The following is a 19,985-nucleotide window of genomic DNA, read 5'->3' as shown; positions in this document are numbered from 1 at the left end:
GGGCCACTCATTTCTAATCTGTAACATTCATAGACTTAAACCAATAAACTGAAGTATTTCTACTTCTACTCATAGACCAATCCAAAGTACAAAAATCCATTTGCATTTAGTGATGCTAGCCCCCCAAAAACCACAGGCAGCTGCTTCTCTAATGCATAATATAGAAGAGAGCAGAATAGCATAGAATAGAACAGAACAAAACGAATATACTAAAGTAGAATAACAGAATTAGAGTAGAAATGAATAGAATTCTCATTCATTTTAAACAAACCTGGTGACATAACATCGCATAATAAACAAAAACCACAGACTCCTCAATTGTGTTACCACAGCTTGATTTATTGTACTACAATTTCTTTTGACAGCAACTATGGAAAGCTTCATTCAAGTGTCCAACAGCATGTCAAATATTCAAATGCTCCTTTTTGGTTCTTAGAATTTAGAGACTGATTGTCGTACTAATAATTATCATAATTGTCTCATAATTATCCTGTAAATTAAAGTGTAGGCGAAGAAGCATCTATATTTCACTGTTAAATCTGAAACACTGGATCTCTAAGCATGTGTTGGCTCAAGAGTAAATGTGCTGTGGAAGTGACATGGATTTATTTTAGCTACTGCAGGCACTTTTAAGTCAATGGCAATTTAAATTTAACAACGTTTTTAGACAATTTTATCTTAAGTGATACAGAATGAATGTGGCAAGTGTGTTTTTTCAAATTCTTGTACCCCTGAATCAGTGCACTTTTTACAAATGTGCATCTGATAATGATATGCAGGAAAAACTCCAGTCTTACTCTGGTTTAGCACCTTGTGTATAGGAATATATAAAACAAAAAATCAGCCAGAGGCCTTTCAGAATAAAAAAAAATACAGTTGCAACTTTGTCAAAATACACATTCAGTACATATTCTTTGGAGTGCTACTAATAACTTGGCCTCTTGGTTTACTGCAGCGTCTTCCTGTACCCAAAGCCCATCCCCACTGGTGAAATCATTGAGTTAAATCCAATGAAAGAGTTGCAGGTTATCCTAAGCAGTCATAACTCTGTATAACAAACAATTTTTACCACAATACAAGTGCATAAATTGCATAGATTTAGTGTAATAAAATGCATCAGTTCTATTCTAACCATTGTGCTGAACCCTATGACACACCAACCCCCCCCCCCCCCCCCCCCTTACTAAAAACCCACCCACCCCTCAACAGATCCACCGAACGAATCGCTCAAAAAAGCTAGCTTTGTTCAGACTAGCAAAATCCTGATCCCTGAAAATGGCCGTCTGGTCTCCCAGCGAAAGTTTCGCTATGATCTCCTTGTCAACGTCGCTGCCCATGGCAACCACAGTGGGAACACCCTCTGCTCTGCGCATGGCGCTAATGCCTTCCTCCAGGTTCTTGTTGCTGGTGACCCCATCGGTGATGAAGACGAACGCCAGCTCGGCATTTCGTCTAGCCAATCGTGTGCCTCTGCTCGTGATGATGTTGTTGACAGCGTAGATAATACCGCTACCCACACTGGAAGTAGAATCCAGGTACCTCAAGTTGGCCAGGCCATCAGTGATGAGGGTGAAGTTGTTGGTGAATTTGAAAGCCAACTGATGTTGGTTTTCATCACCATACTGCAGAAGAGCTACCCTGGCATTGCGTTCATCGTTGTCTCCCTGGGCGAGGGTCAGGCGGTTAGCGACGTTCTCCACAAACTCACGTGCATAGCGGAAATTCTCCTGACCCATGCGCTCTGAGCCATCCAGCATGAAGATGAGATCAACAGGCCGCTGGATGCAGTTGGCTACAGCTGGCTCTATAAGATACAAAAACAGCAATAATTGTCTAGGTTGACATGCTTGATTTGTTCGGTGGAAATTTCCGGAATTAAAATAATGAATTGTGCAAAATAAATGCGTTAGTTTACAGAGATACGGTTCATTTAAGAGCAAATAAAGCTAATGAAAATAAACATTTAATTGCTAAAGATATTTATTTGTCAGAAATAATTCAAGTTACATTTCTTGCAGTCCAAGAGCTTGCCATTTTTTCATTGCACATTTCTGATATACAGTATACATATATGTGACCCTGGACCACGTCTTAAGTCGCTGGGGTATATTTGTAGCAATAGCCAAAAATACATTGTATGGGTCAAAATTATCAATTTTTCTTTTATACCAAAAATCATTAGGATATTAAGTAAAGATGATGTTCCACGAAGATATTTTCTAAATTTCTTAGCGTAAATATATAAAAACTTTTGATTAGTAAAATGCATTGCTAGGAACTTCATTTGGAAAACTTTTCTCAATATTTAAATTTTTTTCCACCCTCAAATTCCAGATTTTCAAATAGTTGTATCTCGGCCAAATCTTGTCCTATCCTAACAAACCATACATCAATGGAAAGCTATTTATTCAGCTTTCAGTTGATGTATAAATCTCATTTTCGAAAAATGGCCAGGGTCACATATAATACTTACTACTAAATATACATAATCTTGCATTACCAAGAAATATCTCATTATTGTCTATAATGGCAGACTGAAAAACATTCTTAGTCCATTTTTCTTTCACTCACGGATAGTCAATATCAGGATGCTCATAGCTAATTCACATTGATATGTATTAATCATCAATCATAAATGGCCATTAACATTTATATAAGGAGGCTACAAAAAGTATTACTGAAATGCCATTGTAGTACATGAATGATATTATAGAGATATGTCAGACACTATCAAAATCAGATGAACTTTTGGGGGCAATTTAGAAAATAAATTTAACCAGAAAAAATATTGAATAATTTTTTTTAGGAATAAAACAATATGCTATAGCAATGGTAAAGCAGGTTATAATTTACAATACCAATTATTTGTGTAAAATGTAGTGGGTATTTGAAAGTCGACCATGGTAAAGCAGCACTAAAAAGCTGATATTTCACTAAACCTATGCGAAGCTACAGCCTTGTGAATTCAGCCTTAATGTGCAAAGTGCAAAACTGATATGAATATTATCTAAAATGAATTGTTCATTAATTTACAGATCCTTTAAAGGAATAGATCAAGTAAAAAACTAAAATTCAGTCATCATTATCTGGTTCTGTCATTAAAAACCTGTATGAATTTCCAATTTTCGATGTACTACTTTACGACACGTTTATGGAGTTTTTACTATCCTTTCCGGAGTTTGACAACCCCTGGTTTTCATTTTTAGAAAAAGATCACTGTTTAAAACATTTCCTTTTGTGTTCCATTGAAGAAGAAAAAAAGTCATACAGGTTTGGAACAATGTGGGTAAGTAAATGATGACCCTTCATTTATCAGTTACCACTATCTTTGATATTCACAACACTAAAGCATTTATAAAGATTAAAATGCCTTCAAATCCTAGAAGCCCTGAGGAATCAAGCAAAACAGGATAAGCTAATGAGAGCATGCTATGCAAGCAAAGTGTCGCAAAAAACGGTTCATCTATTCAAAACGTGTTCATTTTGCATATTTGAATGCAAAACATGATTACAGAGCAGCAGGCATTGAGGTCAAGAGGCAAAGGTTGCCATTTCACATTTTCGTAGCATAGAATTGCTTTTAGCAGAGGCTAGAAAACAAATGTAAGTGGTTGATAACTGGCCGTGATGTTAAATATTTTACATGCTATTTCTTGCAAATTAAATGTTACATCTTTATTAGCAGCATTCGATTATTAACGCAAATACTATATTCATGCATAGACCAGTTACCTTTTTACTTAAGCCAAGTGTATTTGTTTGAATATCAGTTTGAATTTTTGGAAATGCCCAATCCCATGCTTCCTAACACAAGCCAAGAGCTTTGTTTGGGTCTCCCATCATATCGGAATAGATCACTCTAAACGAGTCAATGAACAGATCGGTCCATCTCTGTTTGTCAGGTTCAGAGGACAGTTTAGCCATCTGGGCTGCGTAAGCCAATGTAGCTACAGCCTTGGTGTAGGAATCGGGGTGTTTGGCCTCTTGTGGATTGTTGAATAAGTTTGAGACGCTTAGTACAGTGGTTGGGATGGGACTGTCCTTCCACTCCTCTGCAAGGGCGTCATCTGCAAGTGAGTGTTGAAACAATAGTTTTAGGGGCCTCCTAGCAACTGGCTCTGCCTAGTTGCTGTTTTGATTGACTTTAGTTTTTGATTTGATATCTTTTGCATTGATCATTGTGCATTTTGCTGACACACTCATAAGGAAATTTCCATTGTGGGACTTGCTATATCACACATAACAAGTGTATGATTAATATTCATAACATATACATATGTGATATATAACTCAACATACGTATAGTATTTGTTGTGTACTGAACCATTAATGTATTAAAAATGGCTTTTTATAAATACAGTATTTTTATAATTTTCCTTGCAAATCTAGACAGTTCTGTGGATTTTATATTATTTTGCAGAAAAAAAAATTATTATTATGACTTTAATAAGCCAAATACAACCTGATTTTTTTCTTTTTTTAATTAACATGCTGGCTGTTATGTCTGACACAGCAACTATTAGTGTCATCTAATAATTGGCCATGAACAATATTGTATGCAGTGTTGTTATTGGTAACTTAAAGTGAAAAATAAATTTGGTAATTGAAATAAAGTGAAATAAAAATTAGATGAAAAACTTAAATTGAAAATGTTGCCTTAACAAATAACTGAAATAAATGTTTGTTGAAGTACTAAAATGACTAAAACAAAAATGCAAAAATAAATTAAAGCTTAATAGAAATATTAAAAAACACAAAAACTAATAAAATGACTAAAACCGCAAAACCGCATAACATGACTAAAACTAAAAAATAAAAAAAACACGAAAACATAAAAATAAAAGTTAAATATGAATGAATGCTATAATTGTATATAAATAATATTAAAATAACACTGATTGTATGCATCGTATAGAGTATTTTCCCCATATTTAAATCCATATATACCCTGTGAAAAAAGAAAATTATAAAAAATTATAAAAAGATTGCACTAATGTAAAGAAAATAATACAAACCATAAATACATGTATTTTACTGTATGCATTAAGTTAACTGAAAGAAAAAGATTCAGAATGTTTTTTCAGCAATTAGGAGAGTTAATCATACACATCTTTGTGTATATTGACAACAACACTTACCACTTTTACATGGAAGATCAGGGCAAACGATCACTGGATCTAAAACAAATAAAGAAAATAAAAGTAATTAAAAGAAAATTATTTCTGGATTTCAAGACAGCAAGCTAAAAACAGTAAAGTCAGGGCAGGACTCACCTGGACAAAGTACAGTCTCAATCCTATCGATGAAATCCTCTGCGACCAAATCAGCGAAACGTCTCATTCCCATGACTCTTCCATCTTTTCTGCAAGCAATGGACTTGAGGCTTTCGTTCTCCTCCGGCTGGTCAAACATGTCACCAATACCGATGGCATTCACATCAATGCTGGTGTCTGTGCAGAGGTAATTGAGCAGTTTGTCGTCATCACGGGGGTCGTACCGGCCGTCTGTGATCACAACCACTGTCACATTAGCCTTCAAACGACGGCTATCGCGAATCAGGTTATCGTAGGCGAACTTCAGGGCAGAAGGCGTCCACGTTCCTCCAGCGATCCACTCAAGCTTCTTCACGGCGTCTTTGAAGGCGGACATTGAGTCGATCTTGGAGTCGTTGAGGCGAATGGCCTGGAATGTTCCATTGTGACTGTACTGGACAACGCCGACTCGAGTCCCTGAGATATTTAGCAAACACAGGTTTTGTTAGATTACATCAAACCACTTCTGCATTGCTACTTAAAGTATTTAAAGCTAATTTGGATTTTTTTACAAAAGAGATTCCAGAACAAACTTTAAAAAAACAATTTGACATTTTCTAAAGTAAATATGAATGGTGCTTGCGTTGGCCCTTCAATGTCTTTTTTACCTGTTTCAGAACTGGGATCTTTTGCTATTGAACCCAGTCTGTTAATGGTGTTGATCACGAAGTTCTTCTCCAGGGTGAAGTTGGTCAACCCCACACTTTCAGAGCTGTCAATCACAAAAACAATATCCAGGGCACCACACCTCTTTTCACAATCTGAAACAGACAAGAATGTTTACTGAATATACTGCAGCAATACATTTATTTTTACAGAAAATTTACCGCATGAGAATCTTACCACAGCATCCACAGGTCTCTCTGATGTAGTTCATGACATCACATTCCTGAAAAAAAAAGAAATGATAAATTCAACATTTTTCCATTAAGTAATTTTGAGCAATTTAATAACTTAATGCTTACAGTAAGGCCAGGGTCTCCCTCTGATCCGGGGTCACCCTGTTAAGTACACAATTTGAAATCATTTAATAAAAAATTCACTTAAATCACACTACCAAACATTCAGAACTTGGTTTAATGTTACAATTTACTGTTGTTTAAGGACATTTTTTATAGACAAAAAAATTAAATACATCCCAAATATAGGGCTGGGTGATATAGCCGAAAATGTTTTTTCCATATCAACGATATCATGATATTAATTTACCATTAATGGTGAAGGAAATCCTTTCCACATGTTTGTTAGACCTTGAGAATGAATGTAAACATAACTTCTTAACTGTTCATAATTAAACTCCACAGATTTAGCTACATTTTAATTTAGAGCCCTATTCAAATCAATTTATTAATTTTTTTCTCTCTAAATTATGTGTTTTCCATTATAAAATGCTGCTCAACAGCCTCTGCAGTCTCAATATATGAAGATATGAACACATGAACTTCATCTCCAGAGCTGCTCCAAACGTCAGAGAGTATGTGTGTGTGTGTGTGTGTGTGTGTGTGTGTATTCAACAGTATTTTTTTCTCAAATGTAATTGTGAAATGACTCTCGGAGCAGCTCTAGAGATGTGTACATGTGTTCATATATTGAGACTGAAGGCTGAAAATGTATATACTAGATGAAAGAGAACAAGCAGGCTTATTAGCAACATGCACTGACTGACTGTTGTTGCTCTAATTTCTGCTGTGTGATATACTGTTAGCCCAGACAGCAACATAGTGTTGGCCCAGATCCGGCCCACATCTGGCCCGTGTGAAATCCATGCAGGACAGATGTGGGCCGGATTCAGGCCGACACTGGTTGCTGTCTGGGAGGTTAATCCATATCAAGAGCTTATCATCGTTAGACAAAAAATTGATTGTGATTTTGATAGGATATCGTTTATCACCCAGCCCTACCCAAACATCATTTAAACATTAATATGCACTAAAAATTAAACTTGCATCTCTTCCTGGGTCTCCTCTAGGCCCCCTTGTTCCAGGTTCTCCTGAATGCCCGGGCTCTCCCTGAAATACAATGAAAAAGTATTATCACATTATGAAAGTAAAACTGGTTGGAAATGGCATTTCATTTTGATTTTACAAAAAAAAAAACTTCTGAACAGCAAACATGCAACAAAAATGAGTCAATTTGCTGACCGGCACTCCAGGAGTTCCCTTTTGACCTGGGTCGCCCTTTGAACCGCAGTCTCCTCTACTTCCCCTGGGACCAGGTGTACCTTTATCACCCCTGTCACCCTGTTAAACACATATTTATTATATTTATTTGTAAAATATAAAATATGATGTGATCTAAAGCTCTGAAAATTGAAATTTCTTTATAGTACAAGTACAAATTTAACTCATTACGGTACCGTAGGTCCCCTTGGTCCAGGATAGCTGAATCCAGGTCTGCCAGAATCACCCTAAGGCAAAAGAATCAGCATCTTGTATTTACAACAGACATGCAAGCATTGATTCTGAAACCATCAGATTTGTTGTGTGTGATGTACCTTTGGTCCTGCAGAGCCAGGATCACCTCTAGGGCCAGAATCACCTGCGTCACCTTGGGAACCCTATAAGAGATTATTATTATTATTATTATTTAGTCATTCAGCAGATGTTTTTATCCAAAGCGACTTACAAATGAGGACAACAGAAGCAATCAATTGTAATATTAAAACAACTAAAAACAGATCCAAAACTAAAAGCTAAAACTTTATAAATACTACCTATACACATTTTAAAAATAAAGAAATTAAATCAAAATGACAAATGCATACAACAAAATTTAAAAACTTAATATTTAAATGAAAAACAAAAAATAAGATGGTCTTTACACTCTTCAAGGAGGCCTTCACACGACAACTGCAGCGGTAAACTAAGCTTTTTTATACCCATCTATCAAAATACTAATTGAATTTAGCTGGACACACTTTTGTTATTTTTCCACAACAAATGGCCAAGCAAGCACAGACACTGACAAGATACGCGAGACAGAACGAGACCAAAATAAGATATATAACACGTTCTTTGCTGGCTATTCATCCAGCTAAATAAGTTCATCATCTGACGTAAGCAGTGAGACAAAAAGGCAGCTGTTTTTGGTTTTGGAGATTTTCAGCCAGTGTGTACTGTGAAATGGTTGGCAAATATGGCATTTAGCAAAATGTTGTCATTTTTACATTTCTGCCTGGTTCTCCAGAAGCTCCTGGTGGGCCTCTTGGTCCTGGAAGTCCGTTATCACCCTAAAAGTTAGTAACGAAAGCCAGAAAAATATTTATGTTTTCAGTGATATTTATCATAAAACCAATAAAAATCCATTTTCAGCAATGGCCTGTTTTTAAGCAGCCAAATCAGTGACTCTTACCTTGGATCCTTTGTTGCCAACTTCACCCGAAAGACCCCTGGGTCCCTCAGAACCTGGTTCACCCTGTCAAACATTATAAATATTTTAATCAATCAGGGCATGGATAAAATATTTGTTAAATTAAATAACATAGTCTCCCCTCACGCAATCTGAGTTTACAATACAATAAGAGCCACTTACTAAGCACATTTTTTAACTGATAACTGAGAACCAATACTTTGTAAAGTTATAGTTTTCAGTGAACCCAACACTGACCTTTTCTCCTTTTGGCCCATTACTTCCGGTGCTACCTTTAGGCCCAAAGTCTCCTCGCCTTCCCTAAAAAGACAATGGTAAATATCACCAAAAGTCAACCTACTGTAGTTTTACAAGGGGAATATAACAGAAATAGAATTCCTCACAGGGTCGCCTTTAGGTCCAGGTCCTCCAGCTGTACCCTATAAAACAGAACAAAGTTCTCTGTAACACCATCTCTAATTTACAATGGTAAGATAACAATAATGATAATTAAAACAAATACATACAGCAGATCCTTTCTGGCCAGGAATTCCAGGTGATCCGGCACTTCCTCTCTCTCCCTGTAGGGGGTGTCAGAGAGCACATTAAAATATGATTGATAACTAATGTTAGTGTAATCTCTGTAGTTACGAAATCTTACTTTGGGTCCAGGATCTCCAGCTGGCCCAAGTGGACCTGATCTTCCTGGACGACCTGGATCACCCTGAGAAGAAAGTGACAAACCATGACACCTCAAACCACAATGCCTAATTAATGGCTTTTACGTTCTGTAAATGCCAGTTTGTCTTTTCTCTACAATTTCTCAGGTACCTTTTCTCCCAGAACCCCTGGAACACCAGATTCTCCAACGTCTCCAGGATAACCATCAGGACCCTGTAAAAGCCACATTCATCTGTTAATGGACTTGCATAATACCAGTATCTGTTACCCCAAAGGAAAAGACTCGCACCTTGTCGCCAGGGTCACCTTTGCAGCCAGGAGCGCCGATCCTGCCAATTTTTCCCTGTTAAAAAGTAGTTATTTTTATTAAATTTTTGTATTTTCATTGCTTACCCACACTTCACTACCCCACATTTACTATTATTTACCTTCTGCCCATCTGTTCCATTTCGGCCCGATATTCCTGCAACACCCTGTTAGACAAAGAAAAAAAAAAATGTTTTATAAATATTTCAAAATAGATGCAGCATGAAAGATTATAAAATTATAATATAAAATGATAAGTAAACAGTCTAAGGAACTTACCTTCTTCCCTTGTGCTCCAATTTCTCCCTGAAAACAGATAATTTGCATGTAACGTTTTTAGTGCATTACCAATAAGTCAACCATATTTATTAGATCTTACAGATAACATTGAGAAAATCATACCTTTTCACCTCTGAGACCAGGCTCTCCCTAAATGAGAATAAACAGGAGAGTGTTTACAAACAGTAATCTGGACAAATCAAGTGCAATAAGTCTAAATAGATGTACTCAGAAACTGAAATGAAATGCTTCAAGTGAACCAAGCATTTAACACGATATTTACTTAAAAATCAACAAAAAAAACACAGCAGGAATGTGAAGAACTTACTTTAGGTCCAGGATGTCCAATGGGTCCCTCAATACCTGGATCTCCCTGTAGGTTTCGACATGAGTTAATACAAATAGTACTCGTGTGAGAGCCTCACTGAATACGTATTAGATTTAGTATAGTCTTGAAATGCAGTGTTTTACCAAATGCATTCAATAGAACTGGTTTGTACTCACAGGACGTCCTTTTTGACCTTTAAGACCGGGGTTGCCATTATCTCCTTTAGCTCCCTGTAATAATCAAGACGTTAGCTCAAGTGTTAAGCAGAAAGAAAAAGAGAGTGAAATTACTTGATAGTTAAGATTTCTGTCAGCGCTGTCTTTTTAAACCCAGTTTCGTTTTTTAAGATACTCACTTTCTGTCCCCTGGTTCCTGGTGGACCTGGAGGTCCTGGAGTCTCCAAACATTTAGTAGAGTAGCACTGGAAAATAATGATGAAATTGAATTAGAATAGATTGTAATGTAAAAAGAGTTGGAAAAAGCTTCTTCAGACTTTAAAAATGTTCTTCTGTTTCCTTGCTGAGAAAACCTCCTTTCGTATTTAGGCAAGGCAAGGCAAGGCAAATTTCACTTGTAGAGCACAAGTTTAACATAACCATAGTTGATCCAAAGTGCTTTACAATAAAAATAAATCAGAATTTAAAAGAGAAAAAGAGGGGAGAACTATATAAAAAAAAGTATCAAAAACAATTAAAATGTATATCACTGGTTCTTGAGACATGGGACAAAACATGTCCAGCAATTGTAACTGCTATTAGGTTTAAAAAATAAAATATTTTCAGTTGTAAATGTTATGGGGGGTTAATGTATTTAACACAATTATCCCCTTCAGTTTATTTTTTTAATTATTACATCAAACCTATTTTCTTCTCACTACATCTAAAACAGTGTGTCCACAGAGAAGGGTTCAAGGGTTCATTTTATGCTATAAAATGGATTCAAATGTTTTTTAATGATGAAAAAGAGCTTGTTTTATCAAAGACAACACTTAATAATATCTCATGTCAAAGCGAGGTTGTTTTTTAATGAAAAATGCATTTCATATGGTTTCAGAATTGTGTTACCACTTTTTGTCAATATCGTCAGACATTCATTAAAATGTAAAAAATAAATAAAAAAAATAGGGAATATCAGGGACAGCTGACACTCTAATGGACCCCCTTGCCACATTGCACCTCTGCAGAGTACATCAGTGTCAGACAGGCTCTGGTCAGTTTTATAGTTTTGTAATCCTATAATCCTAATGTTAATATTTCCAGTGTTAGATAATTTTATTCTCCTAAGCAGGTTCTATTAGCATCTAGCATCAACAGAAAAAACTAAATGGCTACTACAAGAACTCATTTGTTTTGTGAACGGAATGGAAATTTGTCAACACCTTCAGATGTCACCACCGTAAGATTTTCTGTCTGATGCTGGACAATGACGGAGTTGACATTCAACGTGAAGTCATCATATTTTTTTGTGGTTTTCAAGTCATTTTTAATTACATTAAATATAAAATAGAGTTTAATATTAAATACTAATACTAAAATACTAAATATGTGACCCGACGGCATTTATTGCTTTTGTGGGTTGATAACCATCACTTTTGTAGAGTTGAGGGAACATAAGATTCAGGGAACCTAAGGATGCGGGAACACATAACACTGGATAAATCATATCTATACATAATTCAGTTTGTATTCTGATCATATGTGTTCTGATCATTTTTGGATCATTGGTTAAGATGTTTAAATCTGAATATTAAGATCCTGGTGAATGTAAATGGATAGAGGTAAACAACTTATTGATTTATTTGTTCATATAACTGTTTTTAAAAATTACCGTTACCATAGCAGATGCACAGCAGACATACTGTTCTGAGATGAGAGAAAATAGATCATTTGTGTTCCAATAATATATCAAAATACTTAAATGTGAATCTTGAATAAAAGCTTTATAAACAATAACATACTCACCATTTGTTGTTTGTTTTAATACAATAATTGATTGATTGATTGAATGTATGTATGTGACTACAAATTCAGGTTTTTGTCACCACTGTAAAATGTGTCAACTCTGTCAGGTCTGTCACCTCTGTCAGATGAATATTTTGATAATATTTTTTTATTTATATCTTAATGACCTAGAGACTGTATATGGCCTAAGAAGATCACAAATATATTCCAGGGGCAGAATTATGCAATGCCTTGTATGCAAAAAGAAGGACTTAAATTTTATAGGGAGCCAATGAGGCAAGGACAGGGGAGATATGATCCCTTTTCTTAGTTCCTATTAACAATCTGGCTGCTGCATTTTGGACCATCTGTAACCGAGGCAGTGTAGATTGAAGTAGGACAAAGTACAAAGAGTTACAGTAAATTTAAAAGTAAATAAGTGCATGAATTATGATTTCAAGGTTTTTACCAGAAAGAAAGTCTTTCATTTTTGCCACCGATCTGAAACGACAAAGCTACTCTTTACAACTGCATTTACATGCTTATCAAACATTTTTTGCATGATTGAGTAGGTTATAACTGTCACGAATCCGGTTCGTGGTCTTTTGTCCAACTGCCACAAGAGGTCGCCTCTCCATCATATTGGCTCTCACACCACACAGACTGTCATATATTACCCTGGACTGCATTTCCCAGCATTCATTGCACACAAGTACACACATCTGTCTCAATCACATGCTCACACCTGAGAACCATCTCACAATCACACCCCCTTAATAAACCATGGACTTATTTTCACAGATCGCCATGTATTGTTCTGCATATAACACTCCCCAAGTGTTAGCTGCCTTACCGAGCAAGTCTGTGTTTATGTGTAGCTCCGAGTCTGGTTCTGCATTTAGCATTCTCCAAGTGTTAGCTGCCTTACCGAGCCATTCTGTGTTCTCTAAGTTTAATTTATTTTGTTTATAGTCTCGTTTCCTGTTTCCCGGCATTGTATCGTGGATTTACCCTTGTCTCACCGTTTCGGACTATGTGTTTACCTCGTTTGGATTATTGCTCAGGTTATCGGACTACTCCTCTTCTCAAGCCCTCTGGATATTGTTCACCGATCGAGGACCCACGCATGCTCTAGGATTACTCTTGTGTCTTGCCCGTGCCATACCCGTTTGCTGGTGTTTTGACCCTGTCTGTTATTTGACTATGTTTATTAATAAAAGCTTGCAAATGGATCCGCACGTCTCTCGTCTTGTCGGTTCCGTTACAATTACTTAAGAAACCTAACTGTGTTTTAATGGAGTTGCAAGTAGCAGCACCTTATTTGTCATCAAGGTCTTGACTTCATTAAGGCATAAAAAAGATGATCTAATGCAGAGTAATTTCCTGGTTTGATTGGAAGATATAGCTGGAGATCGTCAGTGAAACAATGATAATTTATGTTATGTTTCTGGAGTATTGAACACAAAGGGAGCATGTAGAGGGAAAACAAAGAGGGCCAAGAATGGATCCCTGTGGAATACCACAATGGATAGGTGCCGTATATTTTAGGAGTATATAGTGAGAGCTCTGAGGAAAGTGGTGCAACATGTTGGCAACCAATGAAAAAAAAAATAATTGAAATCAATAGATGGCAGTACACTGATATGGATCTCACCTCTTGATAAGCCAGATGAAGCTGTAACAAAGAACAAGACCAAAGAAAGATTATTATAATAATAGCCTTTAGCTCACAACAAATAGAAAGTAATAAATAGTGTCTTCGTCATTAAAAACATCTGAAAATCATCCAATATCTTAATTTTAGGGTATTATGCCACTGCATATCCAAAAGAAAAGTATTAAAGGCATTGGATTACCATTGTGTCATAAATGCGATCGATTGTTGATTGCACTATGAGTGGCCGCACTCCCGTGAGATCAACCGCCATATATTCGTCACGATAAACTCCAGCAGGTGAGTTAGCGATCTCCCTGAGTCCCGTCTCCTCTAGGTTCCTTGATGATGCGACAGAGAAGATCTTAATTAATTCGTCACGTGCTCGTTCTGCCGCCACTTTTATCCCACCACATGGGTTTCCTGTCACGTGACCATCAGTGATGACCACCGCAAAGCGTTTGGCATTGGGTTTGGACGGCGAGCGGACCAGTTGCTGGGTCATGTTGGTGATGGCGCAGTCAATGTACGTGCCTTTGCCCAGGTAATTTATAGCTTGGAGCTTTTTGATGAACTCATCTTTACTGGTGATGGCACTGATGATCTCCTGCCGCTGGGAGAAGTGAAGGCCTCCTACAGACCAGCTGATCTGAACTGAATCTTTGTAATTAACATCTTCTAGTTTCCTAGCAAAAGCGGCGGTGAAATCTTTGATGCTTTTTACCAAGCTGCCAGGTGGGTTCTCCTGCAGAGCTATGGTCTCAGATGTGTCGATGACAAAGTACAAGTCGATTGGGCATTCGCTTGTTTCTGGAGAGAGAGAAAACACATACAGCGAAATCTCGTCACTAAAACTAAACTAAAACAACATAAAAAAATATTAAAGAATCTTTATATTTCTTAAAATAATACACTACCTTTCAAACGTACGGGGTAAGTATTATTTTTCTTTAAAGAAATTAAATTAAATTAAACTGGTCACAAGAATTTACAATAAATGCATTTATAATGGTACAAAATATATTTTAAATATATGCTTTTTTACTTTCTATTTATCAAGGAATCCTAAAGAAAACGTCAGTAAGTTGTTGTTTTTTTTTTATGAAATTACAAACTTTTATTCAGTAAGGATGCATTAAATTGGTCATAAGCGACAATAAAGACATTTTAATAGGGCACGCAAATGTGTGATTTTTTTAAATTGATTTATTTTATTCTTGTGATGGCAAAGCTGATATACAAAATCTTTTGTAACATCATGAATGTTTTTACTGTCTCTTTTGATCAGTTGAATGCATCCATCCATATTTTTAAATAAAACACGTGTAATGAACAATGCATTCATAGAATACTACAGAATAATCAGTTAGTGAAGTAAGCATTTCCTCACTTGTGCAGGATGTCTGGCCCTGTGTGTGAACGCCCACAAACAACAGGAGGAGGATCGATAGTCTCATCATCCTCATTCTCCTTCCTAAACACACAAACAAACAGGATGCTGATCATGATCACCTCACAACACGCTCAGAATCTGTACCCATCTGAGGACATCTGTTATTTTCTAGCAGGCCAATTACATTTACAAAACATCAGGAATTTTGCAAGAAAGGAAAACATGTCTCTCCGCTGCCAGAATTTGGGGAATGTGACTATTTACCACTTTAAATGACTCTATTAGCAGTAAAACTGCATAAATTGAGTTTCACAAAATTCACAGAATCTTTTGCATCAGCCCAGTTGCATTATCCATCTAACAAGAGGCATAGAAACTGCTAAACTGGTAAAAAAGATTAATATAAGACAATATTTCATTAAGATCACAAATTATTATTGAATTTGTGTTAAATATATTATAGAAATGCCCTTTAAAATGTTCAAACAGAGTTAACTGTCAAATGGAAACATTTGAACTGAATTGGCCACACCCATAAGCAGCTGAACTGAACATTGAAAGATAGGAATTCAAGAGGCAATGGAATTCTGGGAAATGAAGTCTTATGCCACTTTAGTCCATAAATCTGTCTGCCCTACAGACAGATTTATGGACCAAAGTGGCATAAGACTTAATTTCCCAGAATTCCATTGCCTCTTGAATTCCTATCTTTCAAATTTGAATTTTAAAGTTCAAATTTGAATTTCAGTTCTAGCTCCTGTTTGCCTCCTCAATTCAAATTCACCACAAATTCATATGAATGCCACAAAATCTTACTATACAGTATACGTCATACAAACTAATTCCATTGATTTTTAGGCATATCTATGATACAGTTTATATATATATATATATATCAATCTGCAAATTAGCTATCATAATTGTGTAGTCACGTTAATTCATTTGTTTACAATATGTATGAATACTACTGGAGCCAGAGATTCATGCACCGTCTGTAGAATAAGAGCTTGTCTTGATTCTGAATGTTGTTGGATGGCAATAAAGTTGTTCAGTTTGTCGTTTTAAAACCCAGAAAAAAACAGCATTTTGTTTCGTGAAATCCAATGGCTTTTTACAATGAATTTTTAACGTTTGGGTAAAACAAGGGCGTGGTCGATATTACCTGAAATGAGTGTCTTGTATTGTCCTACAGCATAAATTACACAGTTCTATTTCAAACTTCAATTTTGAAAAAAAAATATGCAAGTTGCTAACACTTTGCTAAATAAATGCTGACTATAATAACCTCAAAGATGTGTGTTTGCATGCTTGATGAATCAGACAACCATTCTTCAAATCAAATCAAACCTTCTTCACATCTTATAACTCTTAAATTATAAAGTCTTTTAACTCTAAAGCCGTCTCAAATGTTTTTAAATCTCTGAAAAAAAGTGAATGGGAATTACTCGTTGTGAACCACTACTTGTACTTCCGGGATGAAGGCAACTTGAAAAAAATGGGCAGTTGCTCTATTATTTTGAAAGAAGGGTGTGGCTTACCTGCCCGGAAGTTGTTTCTAATTGTTCAGATACAGTGTCAGTCTCAATAATAATAATTTACTTTTCACTGTGTAGTATTAATGGAATTAATAAAGTTTCTCAATGTCATTATTCATGTGTGAATTATTGTACAGACTGCTGCTAAAGTACCATACAGATGCAACTGTTACTTTTCACAGCATTGGTCAAGAAGATGGACCGATCACAGCCCTCAAGATTACTGTATATAGATTTTCATCCATATTTAAGATATCAATCACAGGAATTAACAAATTTAAACAATTGCACAGTTTAGCATATCAAATGTGTGCAATAAAACAAAAGTGACTCAAGGTGAGTTTCGGGGCCCCCAGCCGTCCCCTAAAGTAAAACAACTTTTGTCTCAGAGGAGACAGATATTTGTTGCTCGGTGTTCGAAATAGATAATCTGTTCAAATAATCGGAGGCCATATTCTCTTTGGTCCATATCTCAGTTTTTCTGATGCCAAATCATACTATCATTTAACTCATTACTACTGAACTGTCAAAGCATCTTCACTGATTCATCTGAAACAATCCTCAACAATTAGTAAGGTTTTACTAGCATTTTTTATTTGAAACCATTATCTCAGCTATGCCTTCATGTTTATAAAAAATTAGCTGATCTGATATATGCATGACGTTAAATAAATACTGCAACAAATCAGAAATATGGCCTTTTGCCACAAACGCCTTACATTCAATCAGCACATGTGATCCACTGACATGACTAATTACTAAATAATTATAATACACATATTATTATTAAAACAAAATTGTTTAGTTATTTTACATTTTATTAGGTATCAAGGTTGTTTGTTCATCATGCTGATTACACCATGACTCCAGGTAGGCTACTGTATTTTAGGCCCATTCGACAGTATATGCAATATACAGTATGAAAATATATAGCCATAATCTAAACTCAAAATATCCAAAAAGAGTTTACAATCAATCAAAAACAGCAGCCGCACGCATATGTGACATATAGGACAAACAACGACATTAAATACATTGATTAAGTACATGCAACACACTTTGGGTTAAATAATAAATAATAAAGCATGCAAAACCGTTCATTATTTTCATTAAATCGTTTTTCGGCCAATTTAAGGAGCAAGCGACAATTTACAGTTTACTGAACAGCCGAACAATGTGCAGCTAAGTGCCTGAGCATTTCCAAACTTCCACTCTTCAGAAACAGAGACGCACTGCAAAGTTATATAAAAGTCAGACATCACATACCCACCCAAGATCAGGAAATCTGAAGAACTTTTCGAGTGCTGATTTATGTTTAAGGTTACCAAACATGCATTCCGAACTCGGTAAAGCAGAAATCAGAATAAAGTCCAAAATAAGTGAGTGAGTGAGGAGCCAAGCTGCAGGAGAAGTTTCCTCTGCGCTTCTCCCAGCTTGAACAGAAGTCTCTCGTCCCTCCTTCATCAGCGCTAACGGACCGGAGCATCTGTGCACTGCCTCTTCTGTCCGCATGGCGGCGCTGTGCATCCACACTGAAGGACTACACTCCCACTCCTCACGACTTTTGATGGATATCTGGTGATAAGAGGAGGGGGTATATGGATCACCCACACACATGTTCACAAAGTCCAGAGTGAAGATATATTATTGAATTGTATTTATTTTTTGAAGAAAAGAAAAAAAAAAACGTGTGCTGAATTAATAGGATCTCTCACTTGGCTTTCTTCTGTGGAAGTGCTCTAATGAAATGCACATGGTTAGCATCTGTCCGCAAAATGACCAAGAAAACAAGAGTTATGGCATCTTTTTGAGTTCTATTTGCAGTTTTCTAGAGAATGCATGGGAAAATCACTGCCAGATGTTATTAGTAAAGACGTTAAATACTCTGTGTATAGCTACCTATATATATAGGCCTATAGCCTATCCTACAGTTGTTGTTGTATTTCCTATTGTTTGCAAAGTATAAATACTTTACCCTTTGAATAATAAATCATGATTTTTTTTTCATATAACGTTAAAAGAATGAGATGATTTTGCATTACAGTAATGTGAATTTGTGCGTAATTATGAAAAAAATGTCAGAATGCCAAGAATTTTAATAAGCCTATAAAATATGGGCATATGCAAGATATACTTTCTTATTTATTTTTTGTTATTTTAGGGAGAAATATAACCTGGAAATGCTCTCAAGGGGCTTCATAAGCTTCGGCAAGTTGATATCTATGGTTACAGTCGTTTCCTTGGTCAATTACATGGACCAGCATAACTAAATATTTCCAATTGTAGGCATCTACCAGTCATGACTGACGGAGTTACTCCACTGAGTCACCTTCACCAAAACATATCTACATAAACATTCATATTCCAGTAAACTCTCCCATAAACATGAGTGTGTGCACACCCAGCACACTTAACTCACTCCTGCTGAACTATATGCCAGCATTCATACTACAAAAAAGTGCATGAAACAACTAAACCTCAAAAGCAATCATACGGCACCACCTGAGCAGAGGAAATTACTGATCATCTCTTCATTCCGCCTGTAGCCTATGCCATATGTGTCCTGTACTGCTGGGTGGGGAGAAACGGGGGGGCAGGATTTGGGATTTCCCCATGTGGAGAGAGAGAGGTGAAAAATAAAGTGTGAGAGAAAAGATATCTTCCACATCCTTTCCAAAGTTCCACAGAATTTCATATCACTTGCACGAATATCCCCATGAACCCAGATTAATAAATTATTTATATTCCAAATGCAAGAGGAAGAGAAAGGGAAAGACGCATACTTAGATGCTGTTATAAATTATTTTAGATCTAATGGGCTACAATACTTATCTGGTTATTAATAATAATATTCACAAAATATGCACAAAAAATGATTTATACACTTTTCAAAGTTTTTTTAACATTTCAGTTGGACGTTCAGCTAAGTAACATTCCTTTTATGTCTGCAAAGTGATAAAATACCACTGTTCCCTGAATGTTCGTGTAACAAAGAAAAGAAACATTTTTAAAAACTCAAAATTTTGAATGTTCAGGGAACACCGAGGTATCATTCAGTGCAGCATGTGTTACACATTTAAGTTTGTTCCAATCATTAATCCAAAGTCTGACTTCACGCATTGAAGTACAGTTTGTAGGTAATACTGAAAAAAGCTAACTTTAAAGCAACTGTATGTAGTTTTGTGTAGGCCTATTTCTGCGACTTTGAA

General features: G+C 36.1%; 1 protein-coding gene across 3 annotated transcripts; it reads right to left on the bottom strand.

The window, feature by feature from the left end:
* Positions 1-319: 319 nt before the first annotated feature.
* LOC306854650 (collagen alpha-2(VI) chain-like) lies at positions 320-18,217 on the bottom strand. 3 transcript variants are annotated; one of them, XM_079392832.1, is made up of 28 exons: positions 18,043-18,217; positions 15,239-15,322; positions 14,051-14,658; positions 13,849-13,869; positions 10,610-10,675; positions 10,431-10,484; positions 10,255-10,299; positions 10,050-10,076; positions 9,927-9,953; positions 9,770-9,814; positions 9,631-9,684; positions 9,492-9,554; positions 9,322-9,384; positions 9,188-9,241; positions 9,065-9,100; positions 8,919-8,981; positions 8,664-8,726; positions 8,479-8,541; positions 7,807-7,869; positions 7,669-7,719; positions 7,454-7,552; positions 7,259-7,321; positions 6,278-6,313; positions 6,156-6,201; positions 5,921-6,073; positions 5,274-5,729; positions 5,139-5,177; positions 320-1,804 (listed from the first exon to the last, which is right to left on the bottom strand). In XM_079392832.1, the coding sequence occupies exons 2-28, from the start codon at positions 15,312-15,314 to the stop codon at positions 1,203-1,205; spliced, it is 3,036 nt and encodes a 1,011-aa protein (XP_079248958.1). In that variant the 5' UTR covers positions 15,315-15,322; positions 18,043-18,217; the 3' UTR covers positions 320-1,202. The 3 variants fall into 3 exon arrangements, with proteins under 3 accessions (XP_079248958.1, XP_079248957.1, XP_079248959.1); XM_079392831.1 differs by having other exon boundaries at positions 18,047-18,217; XM_079392833.1 differs by lacking the exon at positions 320-1,804 and adding an exon at positions 1,966-4,067 and having other exon boundaries at positions 18,047-18,217.
* Positions 18,218-19,985: the final 1,768 nt, after the last annotated feature.

Source organism: Barbus barbus (genome assembly GCF_936440315.1).
Source record: "Barbus barbus genome assembly, chromosome: 35".
Lineage (NCBI taxonomy): Eukaryota > Metazoa > Chordata > Actinopteri > Cypriniformes > Cyprinidae > Barbus > Barbus barbus.
The sequence above is the reverse complement of the archived record's forward strand: the minus strand, read 5'-3'. Positions and strand labels throughout refer to the sequence as shown.

Excerpts from the sequence above, each read along its gene's own strand:
- LOC306854650 (XM_079392832.1), bottom strand. The coding sequence starts at position 15,314 with ATGAGGATGATGAGACTATCGATCCTCCTCCTGTTGTTTGTGGGCGTT. Across the intron at positions 9,815-9,926 it reads TTGGAGCACAAGGGAAGAAG|GGTGTTGCAGGAATATCGGG; the intron begins GTAAGTTCCTTA and ends TTTGTCTAACAG. Across the intron at positions 6,202-6,277 it reads AGGGAGACCCTGGCCTTACT|GAATGTGATGTCATGAACTA; the intron begins GTAAGCATTAAG and ends TTTTTTTTTCAG.